General features: G+C 44.6%; 1 protein-coding gene across 2 annotated transcripts in view; it reads right to left on the bottom strand.

Annotated features, from left to right (window-relative positions):
- LRRK1 (leucine rich repeat kinase 1) overlaps positions 1-26,732 on the bottom strand; it is a 73,304-nt gene extending 46,572 nt beyond the window's left edge. Inside the window, exons 1-7 of one of the 2 annotated variants that reach the window (XM_079954151.1) lie at positions 26,599-26,732; positions 7,636-7,799; positions 5,959-6,130; positions 3,124-3,303; positions 2,521-2,669; positions 1,488-1,714; positions 1,045-1,172 (exon numbers count right to left, since the gene is read on the bottom strand). In XM_079954151.1, the coding sequence (XP_079810277.1) occupies positions 1,045-1,172; positions 1,488-1,714; positions 2,521-2,669; positions 3,124-3,303; positions 5,959-6,130; positions 7,636-7,799; positions 26,599-26,665 (1,087 nt within the window). In that variant the 5' untranslated portion in view covers positions 26,666-26,732. Of the gene's footprint in view, positions 1-1,044; positions 1,173-1,487; positions 1,715-2,520; positions 2,670-3,123; positions 3,304-5,958; positions 6,131-7,635; positions 7,800-22,127; positions 22,435-26,598 lie in introns of those variants that run through there. The other variant, XM_079954152.1, reaches the window with a different exon arrangement.
- Between the last annotated feature and the right edge of the window lie 230 nt (positions 26,733-26,962).

Below are 26,962 nucleotides of genomic sequence, written 5' to 3' on the forward strand. Positions count from 1 at the left end.
TTTAATGAGAGGTTCTTAATTGTCATAAGCGGGCAGTGAAATTATTCATTTTCTTTATTTCCAATTATCTGTATCCTGATTTTCAGACAACTGGTGTCTACTAAAAGCAGCTTGTGTCAGTAAAAAATAAATAAATGAGACTAGCTGTGCCATCAGGTTTACAAAACTAAAAGAAAAAAAGACAGGACATACAAAAGGAGTGGAGAGAGAAACTAAACTAAAAGGAAGTTGGTAGCCTGCAAGGAATTGAGGGACGAGGAGAAACATCTCCATTGCACTGTACTATATAGCACAAGAATGCTGAGCTCTGGGGCTGAATTACTGGTGATCTGGGGCTAGATCACAAAACCCCCTATGAAGTAAGGTGTTTCGGACTTCTTTATAGAGAAAAAGCAACAAAGCAGTGACATGAAAGAAGTTTATAAAGTAGCACGGAAAAAGCAGATAGGGAGTTGTTCTCCCTCTCTTAGAACAGTAGACCCTGGAAGTCAAATATTGGAAGATTCAGGTGAGAAAAAGGAAACGATTTATTCACACAGTGCATAGTTAAAACGATGGAACTCTCTCCTGCAGGAGGCAGTGATGAGCACCAACTTAGATGGTTTTAAAAGAGGACTGAGGATAAGACTATCAGCCGCTACTAGCCATGACAGAGGCTATGCTCTGCCTCCATGATTGGGGGCAGTAATGCTGATGAACAGAAGCCACAGGAAGGGTGAGTGCTCTTGTGTCTGGGTCCTGCTTTTTTTGGGGGGGGGGGGCTTCACACAGGCATCAAATCAGCTGCTTGTCCTGATTCTGCAAGCTGGTCGTATGTTTTTATGAGAAGCAGGAGAACACACAGCACAGTAGGGTATGTGGCAGAGGACTCTTGACAAGGGATCGGCAGTTCAGCAGTCACCCTGCACAGGTAGTTCTGGCTAGACAGTTTCATCACAAATCCACAAGGTTTGGTGAGAATGGCAGCAAGGTTTACTGGTTCCCACCTACTGGCTAGGCAGATCGCACAGGCCAACCAGAAATTCTCAGCTAAGAAGCACCCACCATTCTCCGCATCTAATAACTTTTCGAGATAATTTTTGGAAGCCACAAGCCTTTGGAGTCTGGAAAGGTGCAGGAATCCAGAAGGAAGAATAAGGAACCTGTTGCTGGAAATGTCGATCTCAAGCAACCTGTGGATTTAAATAAACACAAAAGATAAATCTGCTATATATTTTGGAAAGTTGTTTGTCTGTTTGATATGAATTAGGACTGCACTGATTTTAACCACTGAGTTCAAGGCTGCATTTTGGTTTGGTTTCTTAAGATTTACCAAGCTACCAGAAGGCATCACGTGATCCCTTTCATTATCTGTGGGACCAAGAAATGTTACTGGACTCCAGATCCTAATAGCCCCATCTAGTGAGGCAGTTGTCAGGGATGATAAGAGCTGGAGTCCCACAGCAGTGGGAGGGATACAGGTTCCCCAACCAAGACATGGTACGTACTTTGTGCAGATGATTCCATCTGAAGAATGTACATCAGGAAGTTGGTTTAACCGGTTCTCAGCAAGGTTTAGTTTCTGGAGGTTTATCAGTCCCCAAGGGATAACAGAAGGGAGGGAGGTCAAGCAATTGGCAGAGAGGTCCAGCTCAGTTATCTGGTAGGAAATGTCTATCAACCATTCGAGATCCACCCAAGGAAGCCCAAGGTTCGACCAGTTCACAGAAAGAGCCTGAATGTGAAAGAAAGGTGAAGGTTTTAATGGGAATCATCAATGACTCTGACTGAAAAGCATAAAATGTCGAATCTCTGGGATGCGTCCAGGCTGTTCAGCTGTTTGGTAAGAATGCTGCAATTTTGCTCCAACCATCATAATCAGCACTGTTTTCATGCTGCTCTAGTTTGGTTCCCGACAACCACTAAGTTACGTGTCTCACTGTTCTGCTATTTAACTTATGAAATTGTATGTGGAAGTCACATTCGTTTCAGTGCAAAGGAAACAACAGAACAATGCAAAGAACACAATAATTACTTGTAGATTTAAAAATGTGAACAAATGCCAATTGAATACACTTGAGTAATTTCTGCTCTGGACCACAGACGGACATGCAAACAGATTGTTCTCAGCATCACAATCGCCAGTAGGGAGATGGATGCTCACCATGGCAAACACTGGCCACAAGTGCTGGGGCTGATGGGAGTTCAGCAACATCTAGAGGCCCAAAGGTTTCCTATGCCTGCTCAAGCCAGCCAGCCAGCCAGCCTGTCCAAGCTGCAAGCCTTAATGGAGGCCAGGGAAAGTCATCTGACTCATTCCAGCTTATCAGGACAAAAATAGGCCTATCATGGGGCATCGTGACTGATCTACTGTGCGCTCAAGTCTTCACGCTGTGTTAAAGCAATGAATTAAAGAGACAGTTTTTTTGGGGGGGCGGGGAAGTATGGCGTGTATCTGAGGCCAGAAAGGCATGCTATTAGCATTACCAAGTGCAAGTCACTTAGTTCCCCTTGTCTTGTGATATGCAAACACCTACTCACTGTCTTTGCTGGGGCATTCCCAGGTAACTTGATTGTTTCTACAAAGTATTTACGAAGAACTTGTTTGCTTGTGCTGGGACAGTCCACCAGGACGTAGGAAGAAAAGAAGGATCCATTCTCAAGCAAGAAGGCAGCAACCTTTTCATGTCCTAGCAAAGAAGATGGAAGGGAAGAAAATTAACACCCGCGTGCACATTTCAGGCTATTTTTAAAGCAAAAATGCCATATATCCTAAAGACCTGCGTGCACACTATATAGCTAAAGCACATTTAAATCACAAGGTTTCCCTCCCCCCAAAAATCTTGGGAACTGTGGTTTACCCATCACAGAGCTACAATTCCCAGCACCCTTCACAAACTACAGTTTGAGAGAAGTTATGTGCTTTAAATGTCTGGTGTGAACACAGCCAGGTAATTAAAAAACACCAACTGAGGGGCTCGGTGATAAAAAAAGAAACCTCTATGTGTCAAATACAGTGCGGAATGGGAAATGGTGCAATTTTGCAGCCCCAGCTGCCAACCATCTCTTCTTTTGCCCCTAAGTGGGAATGCGAAGTTTTTAAAAGGGAAAGGAGACCACAGATCCCACGTTCACATACAGTACCTGCTTTCATAGCTGCATAGAGTGGCAAACGTGTCAGAGCTGCAAACTCATTCTTTCTCAAGGCATAGCTGTCGGGGGCTGCTTTGTATGTCAGCACTAAGAGCTTGGCTATGTCCAGGTGGCCCTGCTGGCAAGCAATGGCCAGCATCCAGTTCAGGAGCTGCAACATGTTTGCAGGACCTGTTTTTTAAAAAACAAGCACAAGCACAACTACGTCAGCCTCTGGAGCAATTTACAGGCAAGAAAACGCAAGGGGGTGGCTTTAAGCAACATCGCCCATAAACAGCACATCTGTCAATTATTTTGTAACAGGACACCCAGGGTTATTTGCCATCTCAGTATCCCTAGGACTGCCAGTCAACAGAATAGTCAACAGAATAATGGATTGAGGTTGAATCCTGACAAGACAGAAGTACTGTTTTTGGGGGACAGGGGGCGGGCTGGTGTGGAGGACTCCCTGGTCCTGAATGGGGTAACTGTGCCCCTGAAGGACCAGGTGCGCAGCCTGGGAGTCATTTTGGACTCACAGCTGTCCATGGAGGCGCAGGTCAATTCTGTATCCAGGGCAGCTGTCTACCAACTCCACCTGGTACGCAGGCTGAGACCCTACCTGCCTGCGGACTGTCTCGCCAGAGTGGTGCATGCTCTAGTTATCTCCCGCTTGGACTACTGCAATGCGCTCTACGTGGGGCTACCTTTGAAGGTGACTCGGAAACTACAACTAATCCAGAATGCGGCAGCTAGACTGGTGACTGGGGGCGGCCGCCGAGACCACATAACACCGGTCTTGAAAGACCTACATTGGCTCCCAGTACGTTTCCGAGCACAATTCAAAGTGCTGGTGTTGACCTTTAAAGCCCTAAACGGCCTCGGCCCAGTATACCTGAAGGAGCGTCTCCACCTCCATCGTTCTGCCCGGACGCTGAGGTCCAGCACTGAGGGCCTTCTGGCGGTTCCCTCATTGCGAGAAGCAAAGCTACAGGGAACCAGGCAGAGGGCCTTCTCGGTCGTGGCGCCTGCCCTGTGGAACGCCCTCCCATCAGATGTCAAAGCAATAAATAACTACCTGACATTCAGAAGACATCTTAAGGCAGCCCTGTTCAGGGAAGTTTTTAATCTGTGATATTTTAGTGTATTTTTGGTTTTATGGAAGCCGCCCAGAGTGGCTGGGGAGACCCAGCCAGATGGGCGGGGTACAAATAATAAATTATTATTATTATTATTATTAGTCTGGTTATCAGGCATGGAGTCTGGAGCCCTGTGAAACTTGACTTTCAATTTAAATAAATACGACGTCTAGCTTTAGGGCATGATCACGGTAAAATTTAAAGCAGTGTCCTGTCACGGGCTTTCCCCAAGGAATCCTGGGAACGGCTGCTTTGTGAAGGAGCTTCCCTATTAAACTGTTATTACAATTTATTGCTGCACTGTTTATAAATACCTTGCCTTGTAGGAAAAGCCCTTGGAAGGCTGCTCACAGCGTGGAAGGTAAAACTTAAAACTAAAACAGTATCAGGTGCAATAATACATAAGGGGCCACAAATAAAACCAGTTTCATGCCAAAAGGCCTATTGCAGCTGCTTACAACCTTTTTATTAGCCGGCCATTTTAATGACTACTGTGTTCTGCTTTAAATGGTTTTTATATTTTAGAGTATACATACTGTTGTAAACCTCCCTGATATTTTATGGAGAGGGTGGTATATAAGTCCTTCAATAAATAAAGTGCTTGGCAGTTTGTTGTTGTTGTTTTAAGTCAGCGGGTCCACTTAAATGTGTTAAGAGAGGTGGCCAATCAGAGCTTTAGGATAGAGAGACTTCTACTATGTGGGCCACCACGAAAAAGGTCCTAACCCTGGTATTTATCAATCTCATTGAACTTAGTGGTGGTCCAGGCAGCAGGGCCTCCAAGGCTGAGCTTAGGGGCCCAAGCAGGTTCAAATCCTTAATGCTTAAAATGGTAGAATGCTTAAAATGGCTGCTTGGTGGGGCAGAACTATCTAAAATGTATAGAAACTGATTCATGTATGCTACTATAGCAGCAAGAATATTACTTGCCCCAAAATGGAAAAAAGCAGAAGTTCCAGCAAAGGAAGAATAGATGCAAAAACTTATGGAATATGCAGAAATGGCGAAACTTACTCGAAGAATAAGAAATCAAGTTAACAATTCTTTAAATAAAAGAATGGAAATGGTTTATTGAATAATTACAGATAAATTATAAACAGATAAAAACATTGGCAGGATTATTGTAATATCCTGTAGTTTCATAACAGTATATATTTAAAGAAGATGAATAAATGAGCAAATTAAGTTAATCGGGATATGCAGACGATATTAAAAACAAATTTAAGGAACCGTAGAAAGAGGGGGAAATAAGTCAAGTTTTGAAATGTCAAAATAATTGAAAAAATTAGTGAAATGTATAAAATCAGTGAAATGTATAAACTTGAAATGTATAAATAATTTTAAAATAAAATAAAATAAAATGGCCACTTGGCAGAACAACAGTTCCCAAGGTCCCGTTTCTGAAAGCTCCTAGGGTTTAGAAAGATGGAACATAGGGACATGGAAAGCTGCTTGACACTGAGTAAAACCATTGGTCCATCTAGCTCAGTATTGTTTATACTGACTGGGGCAGCATCTATGAAGGATTTCAGACAGGGGACATTCCCCCAACCCTACCTGGAGATGCTGGGGCTTAAATGTGGGACCTTTTGCCTGCAAGGTTGATGCTCTACCACTGAGCTATGGCCCTTCAATGGAAGGTACTAGAGGCAAAGTAGCTTCAACAAGCACCTTAAAGGCTAATGGGATGGGCAGGAGAATAACCTACCATGAAAAGAATCCAGCAGTTCTTTAGCAACGTCTGTATGCCCAAAATATGCTGCCACAACAGCTGGGTTATCGTCGTTGGGTTCCAGGGGCACAGTCACGCATGCTTCTTTCAGCAAATACCTCACGGTCTCAAGGTCCCCATAGGCAGTGGAAAGACTCAAGAGGAGGCCCTGGTTTGGAGAAGAGGAGTGGAATACATAGCACATGAGCCCAAATGAACCAAAACACAGAGATTTTTTTGTTATTCACAAGCCATAGTGAAGATATATCAAAGATAAGAGCCTGTTGGATCAGGCTGGTGGCCCACCTAGTCCACAGTAGCCACTCCCATGCCACTGGGGAACCTGCAACTAGCACCTGAGCTTCTCCCCTCCTGTGGAGACGGAGCATAGCCATCATGGCTAGTAGCCACTGTTAGCCTTATCCTCCATGAATTTGTCTAATCCTCTTTTAAAGCCCCCTAGGTTGGTGGCCACCAATGCCTTGTATGGAAGGAGGTTCCACAGTTTTTAAAAATCTGTCCTGAATCTTCCAATATTCAGCTTCGCTGGATGCCCACAAGTTCGGATGCTTTGTTTGTCTCACTACCTACTTTCTCCATAAGATGTCTTGTGGGGATGGTGATGTGGCCCAGAATTTCATAAAATGGCCTTCTTGATCTCACCAGGATATACTGACATGAGGAAGCTGTAGCTCGCAAGGTGTTGTTAGCCTACAACTCCCATCATCCATGACCACTGACCACACTGTCTGGGGCTGATGGGAATTGGAGTCCAAACTCTTCTGAAAGGCCACTGGTTCCTCATCCTTGGTGGAGGGGTCGCTAGAGAAGAATCTGGAAGCGAGTAGGCCAAAGTAACCCACTGTGGGAGAGCTTAGCAGGGTTAGCCTATGATTTTGACCACAAGGGTAGAGGGGTATTTTCCCCGTATACACCCCTGCTGTTTTCTGGATCTCAATCATATTCTCCCTCAGAGTTGCTCCCCAGCAGGAAAAATAACAGGTCAATGGTGGGAAGGGTGGTTAACCCTTTCCACAATGCTGCTACTGTGAACAAAATGGGAGACCTGCTGCTCTTAACTGCAACCATTGTGAAGTTAAATGGGCATGGGGGAATCGTGAGATATTGGCCTCATTTCCACCTTACAGTTATCAGGCCATGTTAAAAAGTCATGGCTTCCCCACAAAGCACCCTAGGAACTATAGTTTGTTAAGAGTGCAAGGAATTGTTAGGAGAACACTATTCACCTTACAGAGCTATACAGTGGTACCTCAGGTTAAGTACTTAATTCGTTCCGGAGGTCTTTTCTTAACCTGAAGCACCACTTTAGCTAATGGGGCCTCCCGCTGCCACCACGCCACCGGAGCACGATTTCTGTTCTCATCCTGAAGCAAAGTTCTTAACCTGAAGCACTATTTCTGGGTTAGCGGAGTCTGTAACCTGAAGCGTATGTAACCCAAGGTACCACTGTAATTCCCCAAGTTCCCTGGGAAGAGGGATTGTTAAAGCATTCTGGGAACTGCAGCTCTGTGAGAGGAATAGGGGTCTCCTAGGAAACAAGATTCAAGCGGCTGCAAGGTTATGCTGGAGATCCCACAGCAAATGTCTTGATTTGCAGAATGTACTCTTCTCATCTTTCATTTTGGCGCAGAATTTTGACGGCTGTGCCCTTACCTTCTCCACTGCTGAGATATTCTCCTGACACGCTGCTTTAATCAGCTCCTGGGCTCTACCAAATTCTCCACTTCTGTAAGCGCCCTCCACAGTCTCTGTTGCTGGACCCTGGCCGATGGAGAGACCTCCAGCAGAGGACTGTCTGGCCCCCATGCCCATGGGATCTGCACACAGAGAGAAAGGGGAGAGAACTTTTATTTACTTAGAAGCCGCTTTCTGTGGGGACGGCCTCAAGGCTGCTTTTGATGTAGAACACTAAAAATGCAATAAAAATACAGGCAAGATGACAATATAAAACTGCAAATTAAAAAATGGCAGAGCAGCAGGTTAAAACAACAACCTGCAGAAAGGAAAGACATGCAGGTAAAAAGATCTCAACGCAGGAGCATAGGAAGCTGCCTTATATGGAGTTGGACTATTGGTTCATCTCAGGACAGTACATCTCAGGACTGACTGGAGGGACACGGGTGGCACTGTGGTCTAAACCACTGAGCCTCTTGAGCTTGCTGATCAGAAGGTCGGCAGTTCGAATCTCCGCAACGGGGTGAGCTCCCATTGCTCTGTCCCAGCTCCTGCCAACCTAGCAGTTCAAAAGCACGCCAGTGCAAGTAGATAAATAGGTACCGCTCCAGCGGGAAGGTAACAGTGTCCCGCTGCGCCAGCAGTGGTTTAGTCATGCTAGCCACATGATCCGGAAAGCTGTCTGTGGACAAACGCCGGCTCCCTCAGCCTGAAAGTGAGATGAGCGCCGCAATCCCATAGTCGCCTTTGATTGGACTTAACTATCCGTGGGTTCTTTACCTTTTTACACTGACTGGAAGTAGCTCTCCAGGGTTTCAGTCAAGAGGTTTTCCCACCCCTTCCTGGAGCTACTAGATAGCAGATGGTCCACCACTGAGCTATCAAGTTTGGTGAGTGTTTGGGGAGGGAGGGAGGGAGAAGAGGACCAATAGCTGAGAGAAAGGAATAAATGTGTGCACTTTCAAGTAGGGACACGAAACTGTAGGTGACATTTCCTTAAATAAAGGTACTTTCCGACTGATGATATCTAATGAGACAAGGGCGCCCTGGATCCTTCACAGAGAGGCAAGCAAAAAGATACCCCACCCCACAACCTGGTGCTTTCCATATGTTTGCACTACAACTCCCATCTACCAGTATTCATATTTAGCATAGTTCTGTATTAGAGACACAAAGTTTTAATTACTGGGCTGTTTTGACAGGCTTGTTTTACTGTGCATTCAATTGTGGGTGTTTGTTTTAATGTTTTGATGGAATTGCTTTTATTGCACATTTTAATTACACATATTTATTTTGCATTTGCTATTGTAAACCACTTAGAAGACACTTTGGCAATTAAGTCATATATAAATTAATTATTATAAACAAGAAATAATAACGCAACTCTGATTAACCCCAGCCAGCACAGCCAGATGAGCTGGGCTTGATTTGGATTACAAATCCTGTCAGTCTAGGGATGGAGGATAAATTTGATTCAGTTCACATTTAAAGGCAGATCTATCTAAACTGCACATCCTAAAACATTCCAAGAACTGAAACGTAGACATCCTTTGAACTTTGCTCTTCTCCAACTTTTGCAATGCAGTTCTCCAGCCGAGTAATATATACAAAAATGCATAGACTAGGCCAATGGTGCATAAAAAGCCATATATTTGTGAAAATAAGAAACAAAAACACATTTTACTAGGGGGAAATATGCTTTGCAAAAAGGTATGTGTGAGGCAAAAGTGCATTCCTAAATGCATATATTAGAAGAAAGTTACATAAAGGCTTTAAAAAATTGCAAACTGTTGTTGAAATAAGGGGAACTGAACTCAAGAGTGGAAAAACGAGAAACAAAAAGAACCTGAGTCAACAGATTCACCCATCCCTACAACAGCCCCATCTGGAGGGCACCAGGACTGGGAAGACCATGGCAAAAAAGCTTTTAAAAAATCAGTATAATGTTCCTGCCGTCCCTTAAAAGGGAGAGGGGCAAGCTGTGAGGGGATAGATGAGGGGGTGTGAGAGGTGTGGGGCAAGGGAGACTGCCAAAGGGGTTGGTGGGGAGACGAGATTGAAGAGTGAGCAGGGGCAGTAGCCACCGGACCATTGTAATAGTGGCATGTCAGCTGCTACAGGGCTCTTGGATTGGTTTTGCTGCTGCTAAAGACTTGACACGGCTACCCGTCTGGTAACCTTCCACAAACACTCAATGGGCTGAAAGAAGCAGCTTAAGTGCAACCCCCAACTGACAAAGCAATAACCGCCATATGGGGTATTCTCCACCCTCGTAAAGCACACCCTAAAACAGGGGGAAGAGTTGGGCTCCATCTGCAGCTGTCCGCAAATACCCTTGAATAAGGCATCTTGGATTACCCATAAAGTCTGACTAACTCGTCAATTATTCAAAACGGAGCTCAGGTCGCTGAGACAGCTGAGACGGCTCCTGGGATTTGCGCCATTAAGCTGCGAAGGCATCAATAATCTCCCACACGATCCTCCCAGGCCTTATAGAACGTGGGAAGGACAGGATGATCGGTCAAAGCTGAGGAGCTGGCATTGGCTCCAGGTCTTTACGCATGGTAGAGAGGCCGGACCACAGCTGTCAACTTTTCCCTTTTCTTGCGAGGAATCCTATTCGGAATAAGGGAATTTCCCTTTAAAAAAAGGAAACGTTGACAGCTATGGGAAGAATCCGAATCCAGTGCCAGGGAGCTGAACCAAGGAAGTAGATGACCACACTAGGAATTAGACTTGGGGTGCAGGCTTCAGCGGGGTGCCAGCACCACCTTACCCTGAATTCTTGGGTAGATGCTGAGGTCCAAGGAAGGGCCCACCCTTGATGTCTGCCCTCCTTTCCTCCAGTTAACAACAACAACAACAACAATATTATTTCTACCCCACCCATTGGGTTGGGTTTCCCCAGCCACTCTGGACGGCTCCCAACAGAATATTAAAAACATGATAAAACATCAAACATTTAAAACTTCCCTAAACAGGGCTGCCTTCAGATGTCTTCCAAAAGTCAGATACAGTGGTACCTCAGGTTAAGTACTTAATTCGTTCTGGAGGTCCGTACTTAACCTGAAACTGTTCTCACCCTGAAGCACCACTTTAGCTAATGGGGCCTCCTGCTGCTGCTGCACCGCGGGAGCACGATTTCTGTTCTCATCCTGAAGCAAAGTTCTTAACCTGAAGCACTATTTCTGGGTTAGTGGAGTCTGTAAGCTGAAGCGTATGTAACCTGAGGTACCACTGTATTTGTTTATTTCCTTGACATCTACCGAGAAGGCCCTGTGCCCAGTTCCTTGTAAGCTCACTTCTTGCAGTTTAGTATTCAACACAGTGCCAGGTGGCCATGTCTATCTGCCATTCCAATTTCCCACAATGCCTCAGATGTAGTATCTCTGTGTGGGGCATTATTGAAAATTTATATGGTAGCTAGGTCTCTGTCACTCAACCAGGTTCTAACTGCTATTTCTGCCCACAGCTGACACAACATAAAAGCGCCCCAGTCCCTCTGACAGAAAAGGGGCACTCAAATCTAAGGCTGGGCAGCAGGCAAAAAGTTCTGCTCTGTTGGGCAGGTTAAGAGATGGCTGGGCTCCTGGTATTCATTTGCAAAACTATGCCTGGTGAAATCTTAAATTCCAGGGTTTGACTGAGAGTGGGTTGGAAGGAGGGTGGAGGCTGAGGTTTTATTAATATTAAAAGGTAAAGGTAAAGGTACCCCTGCCCGTATGGGCCAGTCTTGACAGACTCTGGGGTTGTGCGCCCATCTCACTCAAGAGGCCAGGGGCCAGCGCTGTCCAGAGACACTTCCGGGTCACGTGGCCAGCGTGACATCGCTGCTCTGGCGAGCCAGAGCCGCACACGTAAACGCCGTTTACCTTCCCGCTGGTAAGCGGTCCCTATTTATCTACTTGCACCCGGAGGTGCTTTCGAACTGCTAGGTTGGCAGGCGCTGGGACTGAGCAGCGGGAGCGCACCCCGCCGCGGGGATTCGAACCGCCGACCTTTCAATCGGCAAGCCCTAGGCGCTGAGGCTTTTACCCACAGCGCCACCCGCGTCCCTTTTTATTAATATTACCAGTAATATAATGGATCTAGCATGTTAAAATTTGCAATGAACTTCAGCATCTGAAACAAATCCTTCACCCTCTCTGTTGGTAAAGAAGCAAAAATAAATTGGGCAAAGTAAGGAGAGCCATAAAATAAACTCTAGTAATATGATGCATCTTATGAGGATACATAGCTCCATTCAATGAAAGCTTATCAAAATTCCATTCCTCTCTTGCTCCTAACATTAACCCTACATACTGAAAGCTTTATCAACAGATATCTTAAGCTTGCTACAGAAGTTGATCAGGCCCAGATTCTGGTGAGCCTCCAAGGACAACCTGTCATTTGGGGGCAGCTACCACGGACGCGGGTGGTGCTGTGTGTTAAACCACAGAGCCTAGGACTTGCTGATCAGAAGGTCGGCAGTTCAAATCCCCGTGATGGGGTGAGCTCCCGTTGCTCAGTCGCTGCTCCTGCCAACCTAGCAGTTCGAAAGCATGTCAAAGTGCAAGTAGATAAATAGGTACCGCTCTGGTGGGAAGGTAAATGGCGTTTCCGTGTGCTGCTCTGGTTCACCAGAAGCGGCTTAGTCATGCTGGCCACATGACCCGGAAGCTGTACACTGGCTCCCTTGGCCAATAAAGCGAGATGAGCGCCACAACTCCAGAGTCGGTCACGGCTGGACCTAATGGTCAGGGGTCCCTTTACCTTTACCACGGTGCTCTCTCTCTCTCTCTCTCTCTACACATGCCATTGTGCTTGTTGGTCTATAGCAGCCTATACAAACATGGTGCCCTTCAGACATTCAGCTGCGCAAGAAATCTGGAAGGTACTAGGTTGATTAAGGCTGATCTATAAGGCACACCCAAAGACAGTGATAGGCAGGAGGAAAAACTTGAGCACGGAGTTTTAAGAGACAGGATTTAAAATGCAATATTCCCCCACTTCCTGGAAAAACCCCGCTCTGATAATATAAGCAGTTTTTAATTCCGTTGTGCTCCAGCTCTGCGTTTAACCTAGTTTCAACAGTGCAAAACAACCCAACAGCATTTGCATGAATCTCAAAGAGTAGCTGAAAAAATTATGTTAAAGCATAATTAAATGCATTACGCAAACACAGAAAGAAATAAAATTTTGTTATAGAGCTTAATTCATGGACTGCAAAGCTGGCATCTGTGGGCAAAGCTCTTGTGCAGAGGTGTTCCTTAGTGTCTGCAGGGTCCCATCTTCTGACTAAAACTAGGCTTTGAAGAAGCCCCCTTTAGCCAAAAGGATGAGGTGAATCTTATATCGATTGGCTTGTTTTGCAAGCTATCCTTAAGGCTAGTGTACTAAGGGACAAAAAACAGAGGAATTGTGATAAACTGCACATTGCAACTCACATATTCTTTACATTGGGAGGAGGTGGTAGATCTCTCGGTGATGTGCAATAGGTCAGGAAAAGTACCTGATTCCCAACTGTTTAACAATGGCAATAACACCAACAAAATGACTTTTCCCAGTTAAAGTATGCTGCTAAAATGAAGGACAATAACCAGGAGTGTGTGTGTGTGAGAGAGAGAGAGAGAGAGAGAGAGAGAATGGTTCAGTTCTGGTACTGAACACCAATTCCTCAGCTCAGAATGTGCTCAGAGGCACCCTGATCTAACTGCATGCCTTCTGGTAGAACATGGGGTTCTACGAACAAAAGCCCAAGCAAACATCCCCTATTATGCCTGAAATCTGCGCAACCCCCCCCCCCCCGCTTTATGGCATGAACATTAAAATGACAGAGTAGCATTCTTTAGTGGGGGAAAAGCCCAACTGTCTGTCATTCTCTAAATATAAAGCATAACTCTTGATTTGTGTGACATCAATGCGAGTCGTTTTAAGAATTCTAGAGTTCTGAAATACCCACTTTGAAGGCTTTTATCACCATCTCTTATTGCCTTTATTTAGCACTCTGAATGCTTCTCTGGATGGATTTACAATTCCCCCCCCCCCCCCCATTTTTATTTGCAGGAAATAACTATATATATGATAAAACACAAAGTCAAGGAAAATGGAGCTGCTTCCATTGCAATCTCCATCCAAGGGCCACCTCGCGCAGGGAACTCACCTTGTCATTATTCGGAAAAGCAGCTCCAAACCCCTCTGAATTTTAAGTCAGATTTGAGGCAGCGCAATCCGCAAAGTCCAATGTAAGCTAAAAGGCCATTAACCCATCACATACTGCAAGGAACGCTCCCCATGCGCTCTCCCATGCTCTTAGCACCTTGTGGCTGAAAAGGAAACCTTGGTCTGAAATCATTACAGATAATTTTTCGCTTTGGTGGTTAATGGACATCTCTGTGTCCCCTTGCAGTGAAACCCAAGCTGTGGGTTCTGAGATAAATAAGCTGCAGAAAAATGGGAGTGGGGTGGAGGGGGGGGGGAGGGAGAGCTTGCAGGGTTACCTCAGACATCAAAGTCCTGCATGACACCAGATGGCTGGAGCTGCAATTTATTGGATTAACCTTTTCCTGTTCCAATACTTGATTGATCAGAAGATGAGCAAGCCAGAAAAAGAAAGCAGCGGGTGTGTTCACGGATTTCAAGAAATAACGAAGTATATTGATGCAGATGTATGAAAATTAAACTAGATTTAGGCTGAAACCCTTAAAAAAATATATCAAACCACTTACTAAGGAGTTTGCTTAATCAAGATTTACTTCCAAGCGATGATTTGCATAGGGAGTCTGAAATCCCAGGCACACTTACCTGGCAAGTAAACATTGTTGCACACAGAACATATTTCTGAGTAAATATGAGAAGGATTAGTGGTGCAGAAAGGCAAATATAAACTCTGGGCTTGGCTGGTCTCGTGCCCCCCTTTAGCTGGCACCATTCTGCTTCATGTACTCCACACAATTTGGGAAGCTGGTCTTGTTAGGTTCAGAGGATAGGTTCACATTCTTGTTAGGTTCACACTCTGCTGGTGGCGCCCTGGACTTCTGTCCCAAATGCACGGCACCACTGGGCAGGACTGTTTCGATAAGATTTGAATTACAGCATCCAAAAAAACAGCAGGTCGTAAACAATTGCACAACAGCAGAGGCGATTTCTGCAGGTACTTCATGCACACTCCCTGCTCTGCAAATGCTCCCAAGGCAACAGAAATTGGCTGCATACATGCAATCTGTTTAAAGCACATGAACCCCTCCCCCCCCATCCAGGGAACTGTAGTTTACCCTGTGAGAGCCAGGGTGGTGTAGTGGTTAAGAGCAGTGGACTTGTAATCTGGTGAACCGGGTTCGCTTCCCCGCTCCTCCACATGCTGGGTGACCTTGGGCCAGTCACAATTCTCTGAAGTCTTTCAGCCCCACTCACCTCACAGAGTGTTTGTTGTGGGGGAGGAAGAGAAAAGAGAATGTTAGCCGCTTTGAGACTCCTTCGGGTAGTGATAAAGCGGGATATCAAATCCAAACTCTTCTATGGTTCTGAGTACCCTGAACAAACTACAGTTCACAGGATGCTTTCAAAAAAGCCATGTGCTTTAGGTGTGTGGAATGGCTGTGACCACGGTTAAAGATAAGTTTTATTTAAAATAACAATAATGAAAGTGGGAAGGCATTCTGGATAACTTTGTATCTGGAATTGTAATAATAATGTATAATAATAATTTATTATTTCTACCCTGCCCATCTGGCTGGGTTTCCCCAGCCATTCTGGGCAGCTTTCAACAGAACATTAAAAACAGAATAAAACTTCGAACATTATAAACTTCCTGAAACTGTAGCTGGACTGTTGCGTTGATGCTCTTCTTTGTAGTTTGTTTGTTTGTTTGTTTGACTATTTATTTAATTTGTATACAGTGGTACTTCGGGTTAAGTACTTAATTCGTTCCAGAGGTCCATACTTAACCTGAAGCACCACTTTAGCTAATGGGGCCTCCTGCTGCTGCCGCACTGCCGGAGCACAATTTCTGTTCTCATCCTGAAGCAAAGTTCTTAACCTGAAGCAATATTTCTGGGTTAACGGAGTCTGTAACCTGAAGTGTATGTAACCCGAGGTACCACTGAACTTCATCTGCAGCTCTTAGGGCAGTTCACAATGTAAATATACAATATAAAAGCACAAAATACATGATTGAAAACAAGAACGAAACAACCTACAAACCAATGTCCCCCACCTTGTAGAATTAAAATATCTCCAGATGATACATGGCTCCTGTAGCGAAGTACAGCTGTCCATGTTGATCCTTGACCTGCAAATGTTTGATACTTGACCACACACCATACATTTAAAACATATGACTACCCACACAAAGCATCCTGGGAACTGTAGTTCAACCATCACAGAGCTACAATTCCCAGCACCCTTTTTAAAAATAAAAAAACCCAAGGTGTTGTTGTTGTTTTTTTGGAGGAAGCTGTGAGCTTTAAAAGTACGGTGTGTCTGCAGCCACAGACCCTTGATGCTGTTTGGAAGCCTATTCAGGCATATTACAGGCAGTTATGACAGACACGCCAGCTTGCCTGATCGCTGCTCCACTTCCCTCTGCGAGATGCAGATACAGTGGTACCTCGGGTTACATATGCTTCAGGTTACATACGCTTCAGGTTACAGACTCCGCTAACCGAGAAATGGTACCTCGGGTTAAGAACTTTGCTTCAGGATGAGAACGGAAATCGTGCTCCGGTGGCGCGGCAGCAGCAGGAGGCCCCATTAGCTAAAGTTATGCTTCAGGTTAAGAACAGTTTCAGGTTAAGAACAGACCTCTGGAACGAATTAAGTACTCTACCCAAGTTACCACTATAGAAGGCACTGTCCCGAGACACACATTTTGTTTGGAAACTGTTCAAAATAGGTTGCTAATTGGGGCAGAATTGGGGATCTGGAGACTTATCTCACTGCCACCAGCGCTTTAAAACTGCGCTGGCCTGTAATAAGTCTCAATTCAAAATGCTGGTGCTCGTGTTTAAAACTCTTATTGTACTTTAAAACTCCCAGTATGTTTCCGAGCACAATTCAAAGTGTTGGTGCTGACCTTTAAAGCCCTAAACGGCCTCAGTCCAGTATACCTGAAGGAGCATCTCCACCCCCATCGTTCTGCCCAGACGCTGAGGTCCAGCGCCGAGGGCCTTCTGGCAGTTCCCTCGCTGCGAGAAGCAAAGTTAAATGGAACCAGGCAGAGGGCCTTGGTAGGGACACCTGCCCTGCGGAACGCCCTCCCATCAGATGTCAAGGCAATAAGCAACTATCTTACTTTTAAAAGACATCTGAAGGCAGCCCTGTTTAGGGAAGTTTTAAATGCTGTATTGTGTTTTTAACATTTGGTTGGGAGCCGCCCAGAGTAGCTGGGGAAACCCAGCCAGATGGGCGAGGTATAAATAATAAATTATAATAATATTATTATTGAATTTCTATCCCGTCTTTCCTCCTAAGGGAGCCCAGGGCAGTGAATGTATCCACAATTTAAGGAAACAAAGAGAGAACAGAAATATTCTAAAACAGTGAAAACATTCTAATTTAGGGTTGCCATATTTCAAAATTGTAAAAACCAGGGTACCCCAAAAGTTGTTGAGCTTTTTCAACTGATTTGCCTAAGATCCAGGAAAAAGTGCCGCCTTTCGGAAATCCCCCCCGGACGTCAATTTTGCCTTTGAAATCCCAGTTGTGTCCGGGAAAATCCAGACATATAAATCTAATTGGCTTAAGGCCAGGATGTGTGGGCTGGGGGGAGGGGTAATAACCTCAGTTACTTTCAGTGCTTTTCAATAATACTTGTGGATCCACAACCCTAAGCTAGCAGGTTCCTCAGCAATGTTCTTCTCTCTTTGCTTTGTTCTTGCTTGCCTGACCCGCCCTGAACTTCAAATCTCCATGGGTCTGTTTTCCGGGAATTTTCCTGATCTCTTCGGCTAGTTGCCAGGCTACACCACCCACATCCCAGCTTGCTTTCTTAATAAAATGTCAAGAAAGAAGGTGATGAAAAAACTGAAAATGACTCAGCTCTGGGGTGGAAGTTAGGCTGTGTATCTTGCCTCCTGGCCTCAGCCCAGTCCTGGGAGTCTGCAAATATTCTTAAAACTGTAAGCAAATCCTGTTCCAATGTCACTGTCAGTTCTCCCCTCCCACTCCTAAATTCAGATGCATTCATGAAACATGCATAAAGGTAAACAGCTCTTCACTTGACAAGCCCTTTCATGTTGCATTTCCAAGGCAGATTTGCCTGCACAAAGGGAATAGGGGATCAAAGCCCCTGAAAATGTAGCCAGCAAAAAATAAAAATACAAATATGGAGAAGGCAATTGCTGGACATCGGAATAAGTAGTCAGCCATCAGTTGCCGGAGCTCGACCTCAGCCCGAAACTTTGCGGCTAAATTCATTACCAACTTCCCTCACTCAGACCCCAGGAGACCCTAACCTCTTCAAATCACTGGACACTGCTTTTGTCATGAGCGCGATACATTTAAAGCAACATGGTACAAGTTAAAACACTCATGGCTCTCCATTCGCATGCCCCATCCTGGAAACTGCAGTTGGTGAAGGTCGGTTGGGAGACCCCTATTGCGCCTGGGAGAGCTACAATTCCCAGAGTTTTCTGGGACGAAGGAACTGACTGCTAAACCACTCTGAATATTTTTAATAGGAGATGCTTTCCTTAGCCTGTTCTTTATACAGCTATCCCATGTTTGCTGTGTCTTGTTAACAGCCAGCGAGTTATCTTACGCAAAGATTTTCCCCATTATGCCATTGTGTTTCAATCGTTTTAATATCTTTCAATTGTGTGTTTGCAGCCCTAGCTTTTTTTGGAGATATAAACTAAATAAATACAGTGGTACCTTGGGTTACATACGCTTCAGGTTACAGACGCTTCAGGTTACAGACTCCACTAACCCAGAAATAGTACCTTGGGTTAAGAACTTTGCTTCAGGATGAGAACAGAAATTGTGCTCCGGTGGCGCGAAGGCAGCAGGAGGCCCCATTAGCTAAAGTGGTGCTTCGGGTTAAGAACAGTTTCAGGTTAAGAACGGACCTCTGCAACCAATTAAGTTCTTAACCCGAAGTACCACTGTACATACATAATGTTAAGTTGTGGGTGAACATATCAGATGACACAGCGATTCTTCAAACAGATCTTGTTTATTCACAGGCCAGGACAGAACTGAACTGAAGGGTTCAGTCAGCCTGCTTATATAGAGCTCCAGTACAACTTAACTGTAACAATTTTCTAAAACTATCCAATCACTGAACATCACTTTTGATCCCTTATTTGCATAACTATCTACAGTATCCCCCTGCTGGTCCAGGGTGAGAACTTCAGTACATAACACATAAACACGGGATCTGCCACCACCATGCTTAGCTCCCCACTTCAAATATAATTCCATTCCGGTACCCCAATACAGTCGTATCTTGGAAGTCAAACAGAATCCGTTCCGGAACTCTGTTCGACTTCCAAAATGTTCGGGAACCAAAGCGTGGCTTCTGATTGGCTGCAGGAAGCTCCTGCAGCCAATCAGAAGCCACGGAAGCCCTCTCAGACGTTCAGGTTCCAAAAGAACATTCGAAAACCGGAAAATTCACTTTAGGGTTTGCGGCATTCAGGAGCTGATTTGTTTGGGAGCCAAGGTGTTTGAGATCCAAGGTACTGTTTAGGGAAGCTTTTAATATTTGATGAATTATTGTATTTTAGTATTTTGCTGGAAGCAGCCCAGAGTGGCTGGGGAAGCCCAGCCAGATGGGCGCAAAATAAATACATACACACTACGACTGTATACACATACTAAACACCCTCCAGACTGGTAGCTCTCTCACCCTCTCTCTCTTTTGGTGGGTATATCCTGCAAAGACACACTGCTATTGTGTCTTTGACACAATAACAGTGCATTAGTGCTGGATTTATACCAGGCTGTCCACACGCCATTCCATTTCCTTAGCTTTTCTGCAAAGCTGCCCTGATGCTATTGTATTGCCACCATCCAGAAGGGCATTACTCAGCTACAGTACAACCAAAGTTGGATCCCCACTCTCTCAGCCAAGCATTTGTGGCATGAAAGCTTGCAGGATTTCAGCAGGAAGTTACAAGACGTGAACTGATTGGAAACGAAGTGGTATGCCTGCCCCGGAACTTTTGCAGGCAGAAACAGTACTGAAAACAGGGCCGCATATAACCACCCTGATACCATCCTGAGAACAAATAATCCCGAATGCACAATGAAAAGGACCTCTTGAGGGGCTCTGACCATTACTCAAAGCACAGGTGGGGAAGGGAAGGCAGTATTCAATGCAATTACGTTACACAGCTTTTTCAGAAGTTCTGCAAACTCTTTAATACAAGACAAATAGGGATTCTCAGAGAGTTCTTGCCTGGAGTGATTACCAATGTTCTCTTTGCATTCCCTGTTTGACTGAATTTGCAATTCAAATTGATAATTTTTATGTAACAACAAGTCACGGTTGATCATACTCCAAAATGTACACAACACTTCCAGGCTGCAAAAGGGCAGGGTTAAGCCCAGATTTTCAGTTAAGCAGTACTTTGTGCTAATTAAATAAGAATAATGATCAAAACGTTCTGCTCCAAGTAAACCCAGTTCAGTATCAAAGTGAATTTCCACAGCCAGGATATTCCCAGTTTTTAAAAAAATCTCACAATAGCTGTGAGCTCCCTCGATTGCTCCCTCTAAGCTCCAACCTCACCTCATTTTCCCTCTTCAAATGTTATTATTGACCTACGTCACAGGGTTGCTGTAAGGATTTGTAATGAGTATTGAAGACTCTAAAGCAACATACGGGTACTATGTAATTATCACAAATCTGCAAAAATTCTGCCTTTAAAAAAAACCTTGCCAACCTCAATCTCTCGTTCTTATGGAGGTGTAAAATTGCATCTGGGCTGCTACCACTTCAGGCTGCAGATGGGAGTCTCACATGACTGAACTCTCTTCCATGCAAAAATCCTCCTTGCACACAGGAACCCTAGAAACCTAGGGTTCTAAATTAGCTTTCTCTGTGAAATGCTAATTTTGTATGGAGAGAACCACCAATGAACACTCACACCTGTAATCTAAAGATGTAGAGCCCTCACACATTGCTTAGCGACAGCTGGGCCTGGGACATTGTCAGGAAATTATATATTAAGCCGCCTGGAGGAAGTTAACGAATGGAAACAGCTCAGCAAGTGGAACAGAAATCAACTCCATCCTCATTTAAAGAGTCAGCACAAAGATTAGTTTCACCCAGGGCTTTTTTTTTCAGCCGAAACTCACCCAGAACTCAGTTCTGGCACCTCTCAGATGGGCACCATTGCTATTATAAGAAAAAAGGAGGCATGCATGAGCTCCGGCACGTTTTCCTAGAAAAAATAGCACTGGCAGGACCATGTTGAGAGCCTCTTTCCATCTCTCTAAATGCTTCAAGACAGCCACTTCAGCTCCCTTGGGAGCTATCCTCTAATCTCCTTGACCACCTTCCACTTTCACCTGTCCTGGGGCAAAACCTGGCGACAGTAAGTGGTTGGCAGTGGAAAGTGCAGGTGTGTCTGAAGAAACATGGCAAATATTGTCACGGAATCATAGAATCACATCCAACTGTAAGGAAGGGACCATGAGGATCAGCCCCTGCAGTGCAGACATCTTTTGCTTATACAATAGCTGTACTATTTTATTCCGCATCAAGCACACCAGGGCATAGCCAATGCAGTGTTGCCCAGATTTTGGGACTTCAACTCCTATCAGCCTCAGCCAGTGTGGCTAATAGTCAGGGATAATGGGAGTTGTAGCCTAAAACCTCCGGAGGGCGTCATGTTGGCCACCCCAGATATACAAAGAGATGGTCAAATGGTAACAACCCCAGATATACACAGAGATGTTCAACATAAAACGAACCCCGCTGGATCAGGCCACTGGCCTATCTAGCCAAGCATCCTGTTCTCAAAACAACCAGCCAGATGCCTATGGGAAGCCCATAAGCAGGACTCTCCCCTCCTACGGTAGTATCCTGCAACTGGTATTCCGAGGCATATTGCCTCTGACTGTGGAGGCAGAGCTTAGCCATTGTGGCTGCTAATTGCTGATGCAGTCCAGTTATACAGTCCAATCCCACGTATGCTTATCTGAAAGGAATTCCCACAAAGTTAATCTGGATTAAGTCTAAGGTAAATGCACACAGAGTGATAGCCTTGATCGTTTCTTGTCCTCTATTCCTCTGACAAAGCAATATTCAAAGTGAAACAAATCTCAGTCATGCCCTGATGAAACACACCTGCTATGTAACACTAAATTTGGGAGAGATTCTCCCCCTGGAAAAAAAGTGCTCATTGTTATAACAATGTCAGATGCTTTGTAATAAGTTCCCTTTTTTTCAGAGTACCTTATTGTTTTAAGGCATCCGGTAATTATTACGTTCATGGTTCAACACGTAAACGTACATACACAGAGATTTTAAGATATAGACTCACTGCGAGGTGGAAACAGAAGCCTAGAAAGTAAATACCATCCACGCTCATGGAGACACAGGGATTTGCCCTAGCCCTCTGTGATCCCCGGTGAGAAAAGACCTTTGATAAAAAGCTAAAAAGCACCAGGATAAAAACCAGTCAGAATTTCTTTGCGATCGCTCAGGGAAATCTGCAATTGCACCACTGTCAGAGCTTTCATTTACGCCTGGCTCACAAGCATCCAAAACGCATCCCTTCCCCATTCATAAATATATCTCGTTAACGAACTGCAGGCTGCAAAGGAGTGAGAACGGAGACGTATCCACAAACACCAGAAGTACAGCTGGCAAGGTTTCCTTATGGCTTTCTTGCAGGACCTTCGTTGTCAGAGCCGAGACAAAACGTCTTTCTGCCATGGTTTCCATAACGCGACACCCACGTTGCACACTGGTGCTGTGACACAGACTGCGATGTCTGCTGGCTTCTCCTGGAGGTGGGGAGGGAGACTGACAGCTTGTAAGGTCGCTGCCTGATTAAAGCATGAGGGGGAGCAGGTAAATGGATCTGGATTTGATGGAGTAGGGCTGAAATTAGGGCTAGCTCAAACGGGGCCTTAAGAGGGCATTGGGAGTGTTTTGGGTTGGAGGCACAACCTATGGGCAGTGCCATGATCCCTGTACCCAACAGTCAACCAGACACTGAGTTGGAGGCTACAGGGGCTCTAGATGGGAGTGCTGGGTTAAGGGCTCAGGCTGACTGGGGAAAAAAGAGAGACCAGTGTGCATTAAGTAGCTGGACAATAACTGCCAGTAAAAGGTAAAGGTAAAGGGACTCCTGACCATTAGGTCCAGTCGTGACCGACTCTGGGGTTGCGGCGCTCATCTCACTTTATTGGCCAAGGGAGCCGGCGTACAGCTTCGGGGTCATGTGGCCAGCATGACTAAGTCGCGTCTGGTGAACCAGAGCAGTGCATGGAAACGCCGTTTACCTTCCCGCCGGAGTGGTACCTATTTATCTACTTGCACTTTGATGAGCTTTGAACTGCTAGGTTGGCAGGAGCAGTGACTGAGCAACGGGAGCTCACCCTGTTGCAGGGATTCGAACCGCCAACCTTCTGATCGGCAAGTCCTAGGCTCTGTGGTTTAACCCATAGTGCCACCCGCATCCTAATAACTCACAGAGGAACCTCCAAAACCATCGACTGATCCATCTTTCCCTGAAAAGCCATATGCTGCCCACTGCATTCCAGCAGTCCAGGAGTGCACTAGGAGGGAGGCTATGGAACAGAGGAGGAGTGGCTGCCTTCAAGCCAGAAGGCTTGAAGGCTCTGAAGTTCTCTCAAGGGGGTGGAGCCAGGAGGAGGCAGTCTTGGGACAGAGGTATAAAAGGTCTCAGTGTGCTCCCGACCTTTGTTGGAGCAAGTTGCTCAGCTGGGGCAACCTTCAACCCGCCTTGCTGCTTTCCCTATGAGTTCTAGCATCGGGCCAGAACATCACAAGGGCACCTCTGGACTGTCAGTACCTTGTGGGAGGGATTCAAGGGCATGCCATGAAATTTAGATTTGCACAATTGAAGTGAATTAAAGAAATCCACTTTTATAGTTGTACCTCGGGTTACAGACGCTTCAGGTTACAGACTCCACTAATCCAGAAATAGTACCTCGGGTTAAGAACTTTGCTTCAGGATGAGAACAGAAATCAGGCGGCGGTGGTGCGGCGGCAGCAGCGGGAGGCCCCATTAAGCTAAAGTGGTACCTCAGGTTAAGAACAGTTTCAGGTTAAGAAGAGACCTCCAGAACGAATTAAGTTCTTAACCCGAGGTACCACTGTACAAAGAAATGGACTTTTTGCTGTTGGGAAAGTGACAAGGAAATGGGTGGAAGAGCGTGGAATGAACAGATGGTTACTGGGAAGATGTATAAACACCCCACAAGCAAATCAGGATGATCATTATCATACAGCCTCCTGGCAAACAAATCAGAATTAATGCTCAATAAATAGGTCATTTGGTGAAGCCCTATGAAGAACTTGTTCACATCAGCACTGCGTATTTTAAGCACTCTTTAAGAGTTGTGGCTTCCACCAAATAATCTTGGGAACTGTAGTTAGTTAATGGGGCCGAGAGTTGCTTGGAGGCCCCTCAGAGAGCTATAATTCCCAGCACCCTAAGCAAACTACAGCTGCCCTAGGCTGCCTTCCCTGTTCCTCTGTGGCTCACCTGGGCTGTGATTGGGGCAAGCTGTCCATTGTGTTGGCAAGTGGCCAGAAAGAGCAATCAAGCTTGCTGTTGGTGAGGGCTGGGCTGGGCTTTTTGGCTGGCCCTTCCCTATGGGTTTCTTTTGAGGGGGGCAGTGATGTGAGACTGGAAGGAAGGGTGGAGAGACAGACAGGGCTGCCTCCTCCGCTTCTATTCTCCACCGTGATTTTGTCAGCAGTCTCCAGAGCCGGAGACTGACAGCAGTAAAAGACCTCACCCCAAGGGTTGTGGAAGAGGAGACTGATGATGAAGTTAGGTTGTTATATATCAAGGGATCTGATTTTTTTTTTTTACCTTGTGTCATCCAATTTTCTTCTGTATATAATTTTTTAATTAATTTTTTTGTTTTACAATTTAAAATATTCATTTTACTTCCTTAAAATATGGCTTCCCTTCTTCTCTTTCCATGGTTCATTTTACATATCATATATTGAGGCATCTAATCATAAGCTTGCATTTTTATTAAAGCTTATATGTTTAATCAGGGCTTGTATTTTAAAAAATCAGCTTAAAGATCTTCAAATGTTTTATGCCAGGCAGAAGACTAGCTGCCTAAGAACCTTGGCAAAATGTTTTTCTCCTAGACAAGGGCCCCCCCTGATTTATAGCAGAAAACAATTCTCAAAGTCGTAAAAAGGGAATTACAGGCTGACAGCCAAGGTTACACTGACCCTACAAATTAAGGGTGGATAAATAGTAAAATGAGTCATATCTTCTTCCTAAGGTTAAGAAGGTCAAGAGCAGTGAAAAAGACAACTGGCTTGGCTGGAGAAAATAGGTTTTCTTTCTTTCTATTTTTGAGGCTGAGAAACAAGAGAAGAAGAGCTGGCAGAAAGAAAGAGAGCATTTTTGGGAAGTCTTTTCTAAAGCTGTTTCTTTCTTAAACTAAGATCCTTTTAAGATTTCTTTTCCTTTTAAAAGGTTATTTATGTATTAAATATATTAGCTTAAATGTAATTATGCAAAGGATTTAAGAAATGCTAGATTCTTATTTCATATAGTTGTAAGAGTTGTAACTATCCTGAAATTAAGTCAGCCACCAGCCCCCCCTTGCCAGACAGGAGACGCCATCGAGCACTCCTGATATATGGTTGTCAGGCCTTTTGTTTAGAAACCTTCAAATGAAGGAGATCTCTCAATGTTGATGTGAACTCAAAATCCTTGACATATGTTTAAGATAAAAATTCAAGATTAATCATCTGTTTTGGAAGGCAATAGGGCAAGGAGGGCAAGAAGTGAGCTGGTAATTAAGATTCCTTGTTGAGACACATGTAAGATATATTACTACTTATTTGTCATTTATAGGTAGAAGAATATATAGCTTTTTGATTCCCATAAAAGGGCGAGAGGAAATGGGTGTATCTTTTGTGATTGGTTCTAGCAAACAGCCAATAGGAATTTCAACCAGGCTGATTGGACAGAGGCAGCCACAGGAGGAGCAAGGGGGCTGGATTAAGGAAATATAAGTGCTGGCCAGAATGGCAAGAGGCAGGCCAGAGCTTGGTAACCATATACCACTGTGCCTCATATTTATTTGTCTGACAAATAAATTATTATTTTAATTTCTCTATTGCTGCGTTGAATATTTCATTCCAGCTAAGTGTTAACCACAAGCAGGGTGCTACAATATATCCCTGCATATTTTATAAAAACTATACCATTCAGTATTCCATTATTGCATCAAAACTTACTTACACTGTTGAATATATCTTACTGCTGTACAAAATTATTTCCTATATATTCAATAAACTTTTCCAATCTTTTTTAAATGTATGTTCTTCTTGTTCTCTTATTCTATATGTTAAAGTCTGCAAGTTGTGCATATTCTGTCAACTTAAGCTGCCATTCTTCTTTGGTTGGGACCTCGCTCGTTTTCCATTTTGGGGCTAACCAAACACGGGCAGCAGTAGTAGCATACATAAATAACCTTTTTTGACACCTGGGAATTTCAGTCTGAATTATCCCCAACAGAAAGGACTCTGGGGTTTTGGGGGGGAAAGTACTTTTAAACATTTTTTCCAATTCATTATGGATCATTTCCCATCATCCAATTTTCTTAATATTTTGTATACTTGTTGAATGATACAAACAAAGTTTAAATTGTTTTTTTTTTTATCTCATCCCGTTTGTGAGCTATGAGGGCTTGGTATTTCAAATACCCTAGTATATACATATTTGCATACAGCTGCATGGAATTATCAGAATTTGCCTTAGGCAGGAAAGATGTTTCATTTACCGTCTTGTGCCGCCATGTCTCTCTTGCTGTCGTCCTCAGAGTCCTCTGTTCCCACGCACCAGTACATTCTGGGCTGCTGCTCGGGCGTTTCGAGAAATCTACTTTCTGATACATTTAATATCCAAAAATGAAGTTGTCGAAACTCAAAGGCGAGTGTCCAGCTTGGAGACTTGGGAAATCCTCGTTATGCAGTTTGGAAGAGAGTTGTTCTTTAAAAAGGAAAAAAAATCTAAATTAATCCTTCCAGCAGGTCAGGAATTAAAAACACCACATTTTCTCCTGTCCCTCAGGATTCTTTGTTCCGTACATCACTTAAAAACAGTTATAAATAACTTCCTTACGCAGAAGCTTTAATACATTGCAG

Source organism: Podarcis cretensis, assembly GCF_951804945.1.
Source record: "Podarcis cretensis genome assembly, chromosome: 14".
Classification (NCBI taxonomy): Eukaryota; Metazoa; Chordata; class Lepidosauria; order Squamata; family Lacertidae; genus Podarcis; species Podarcis cretensis.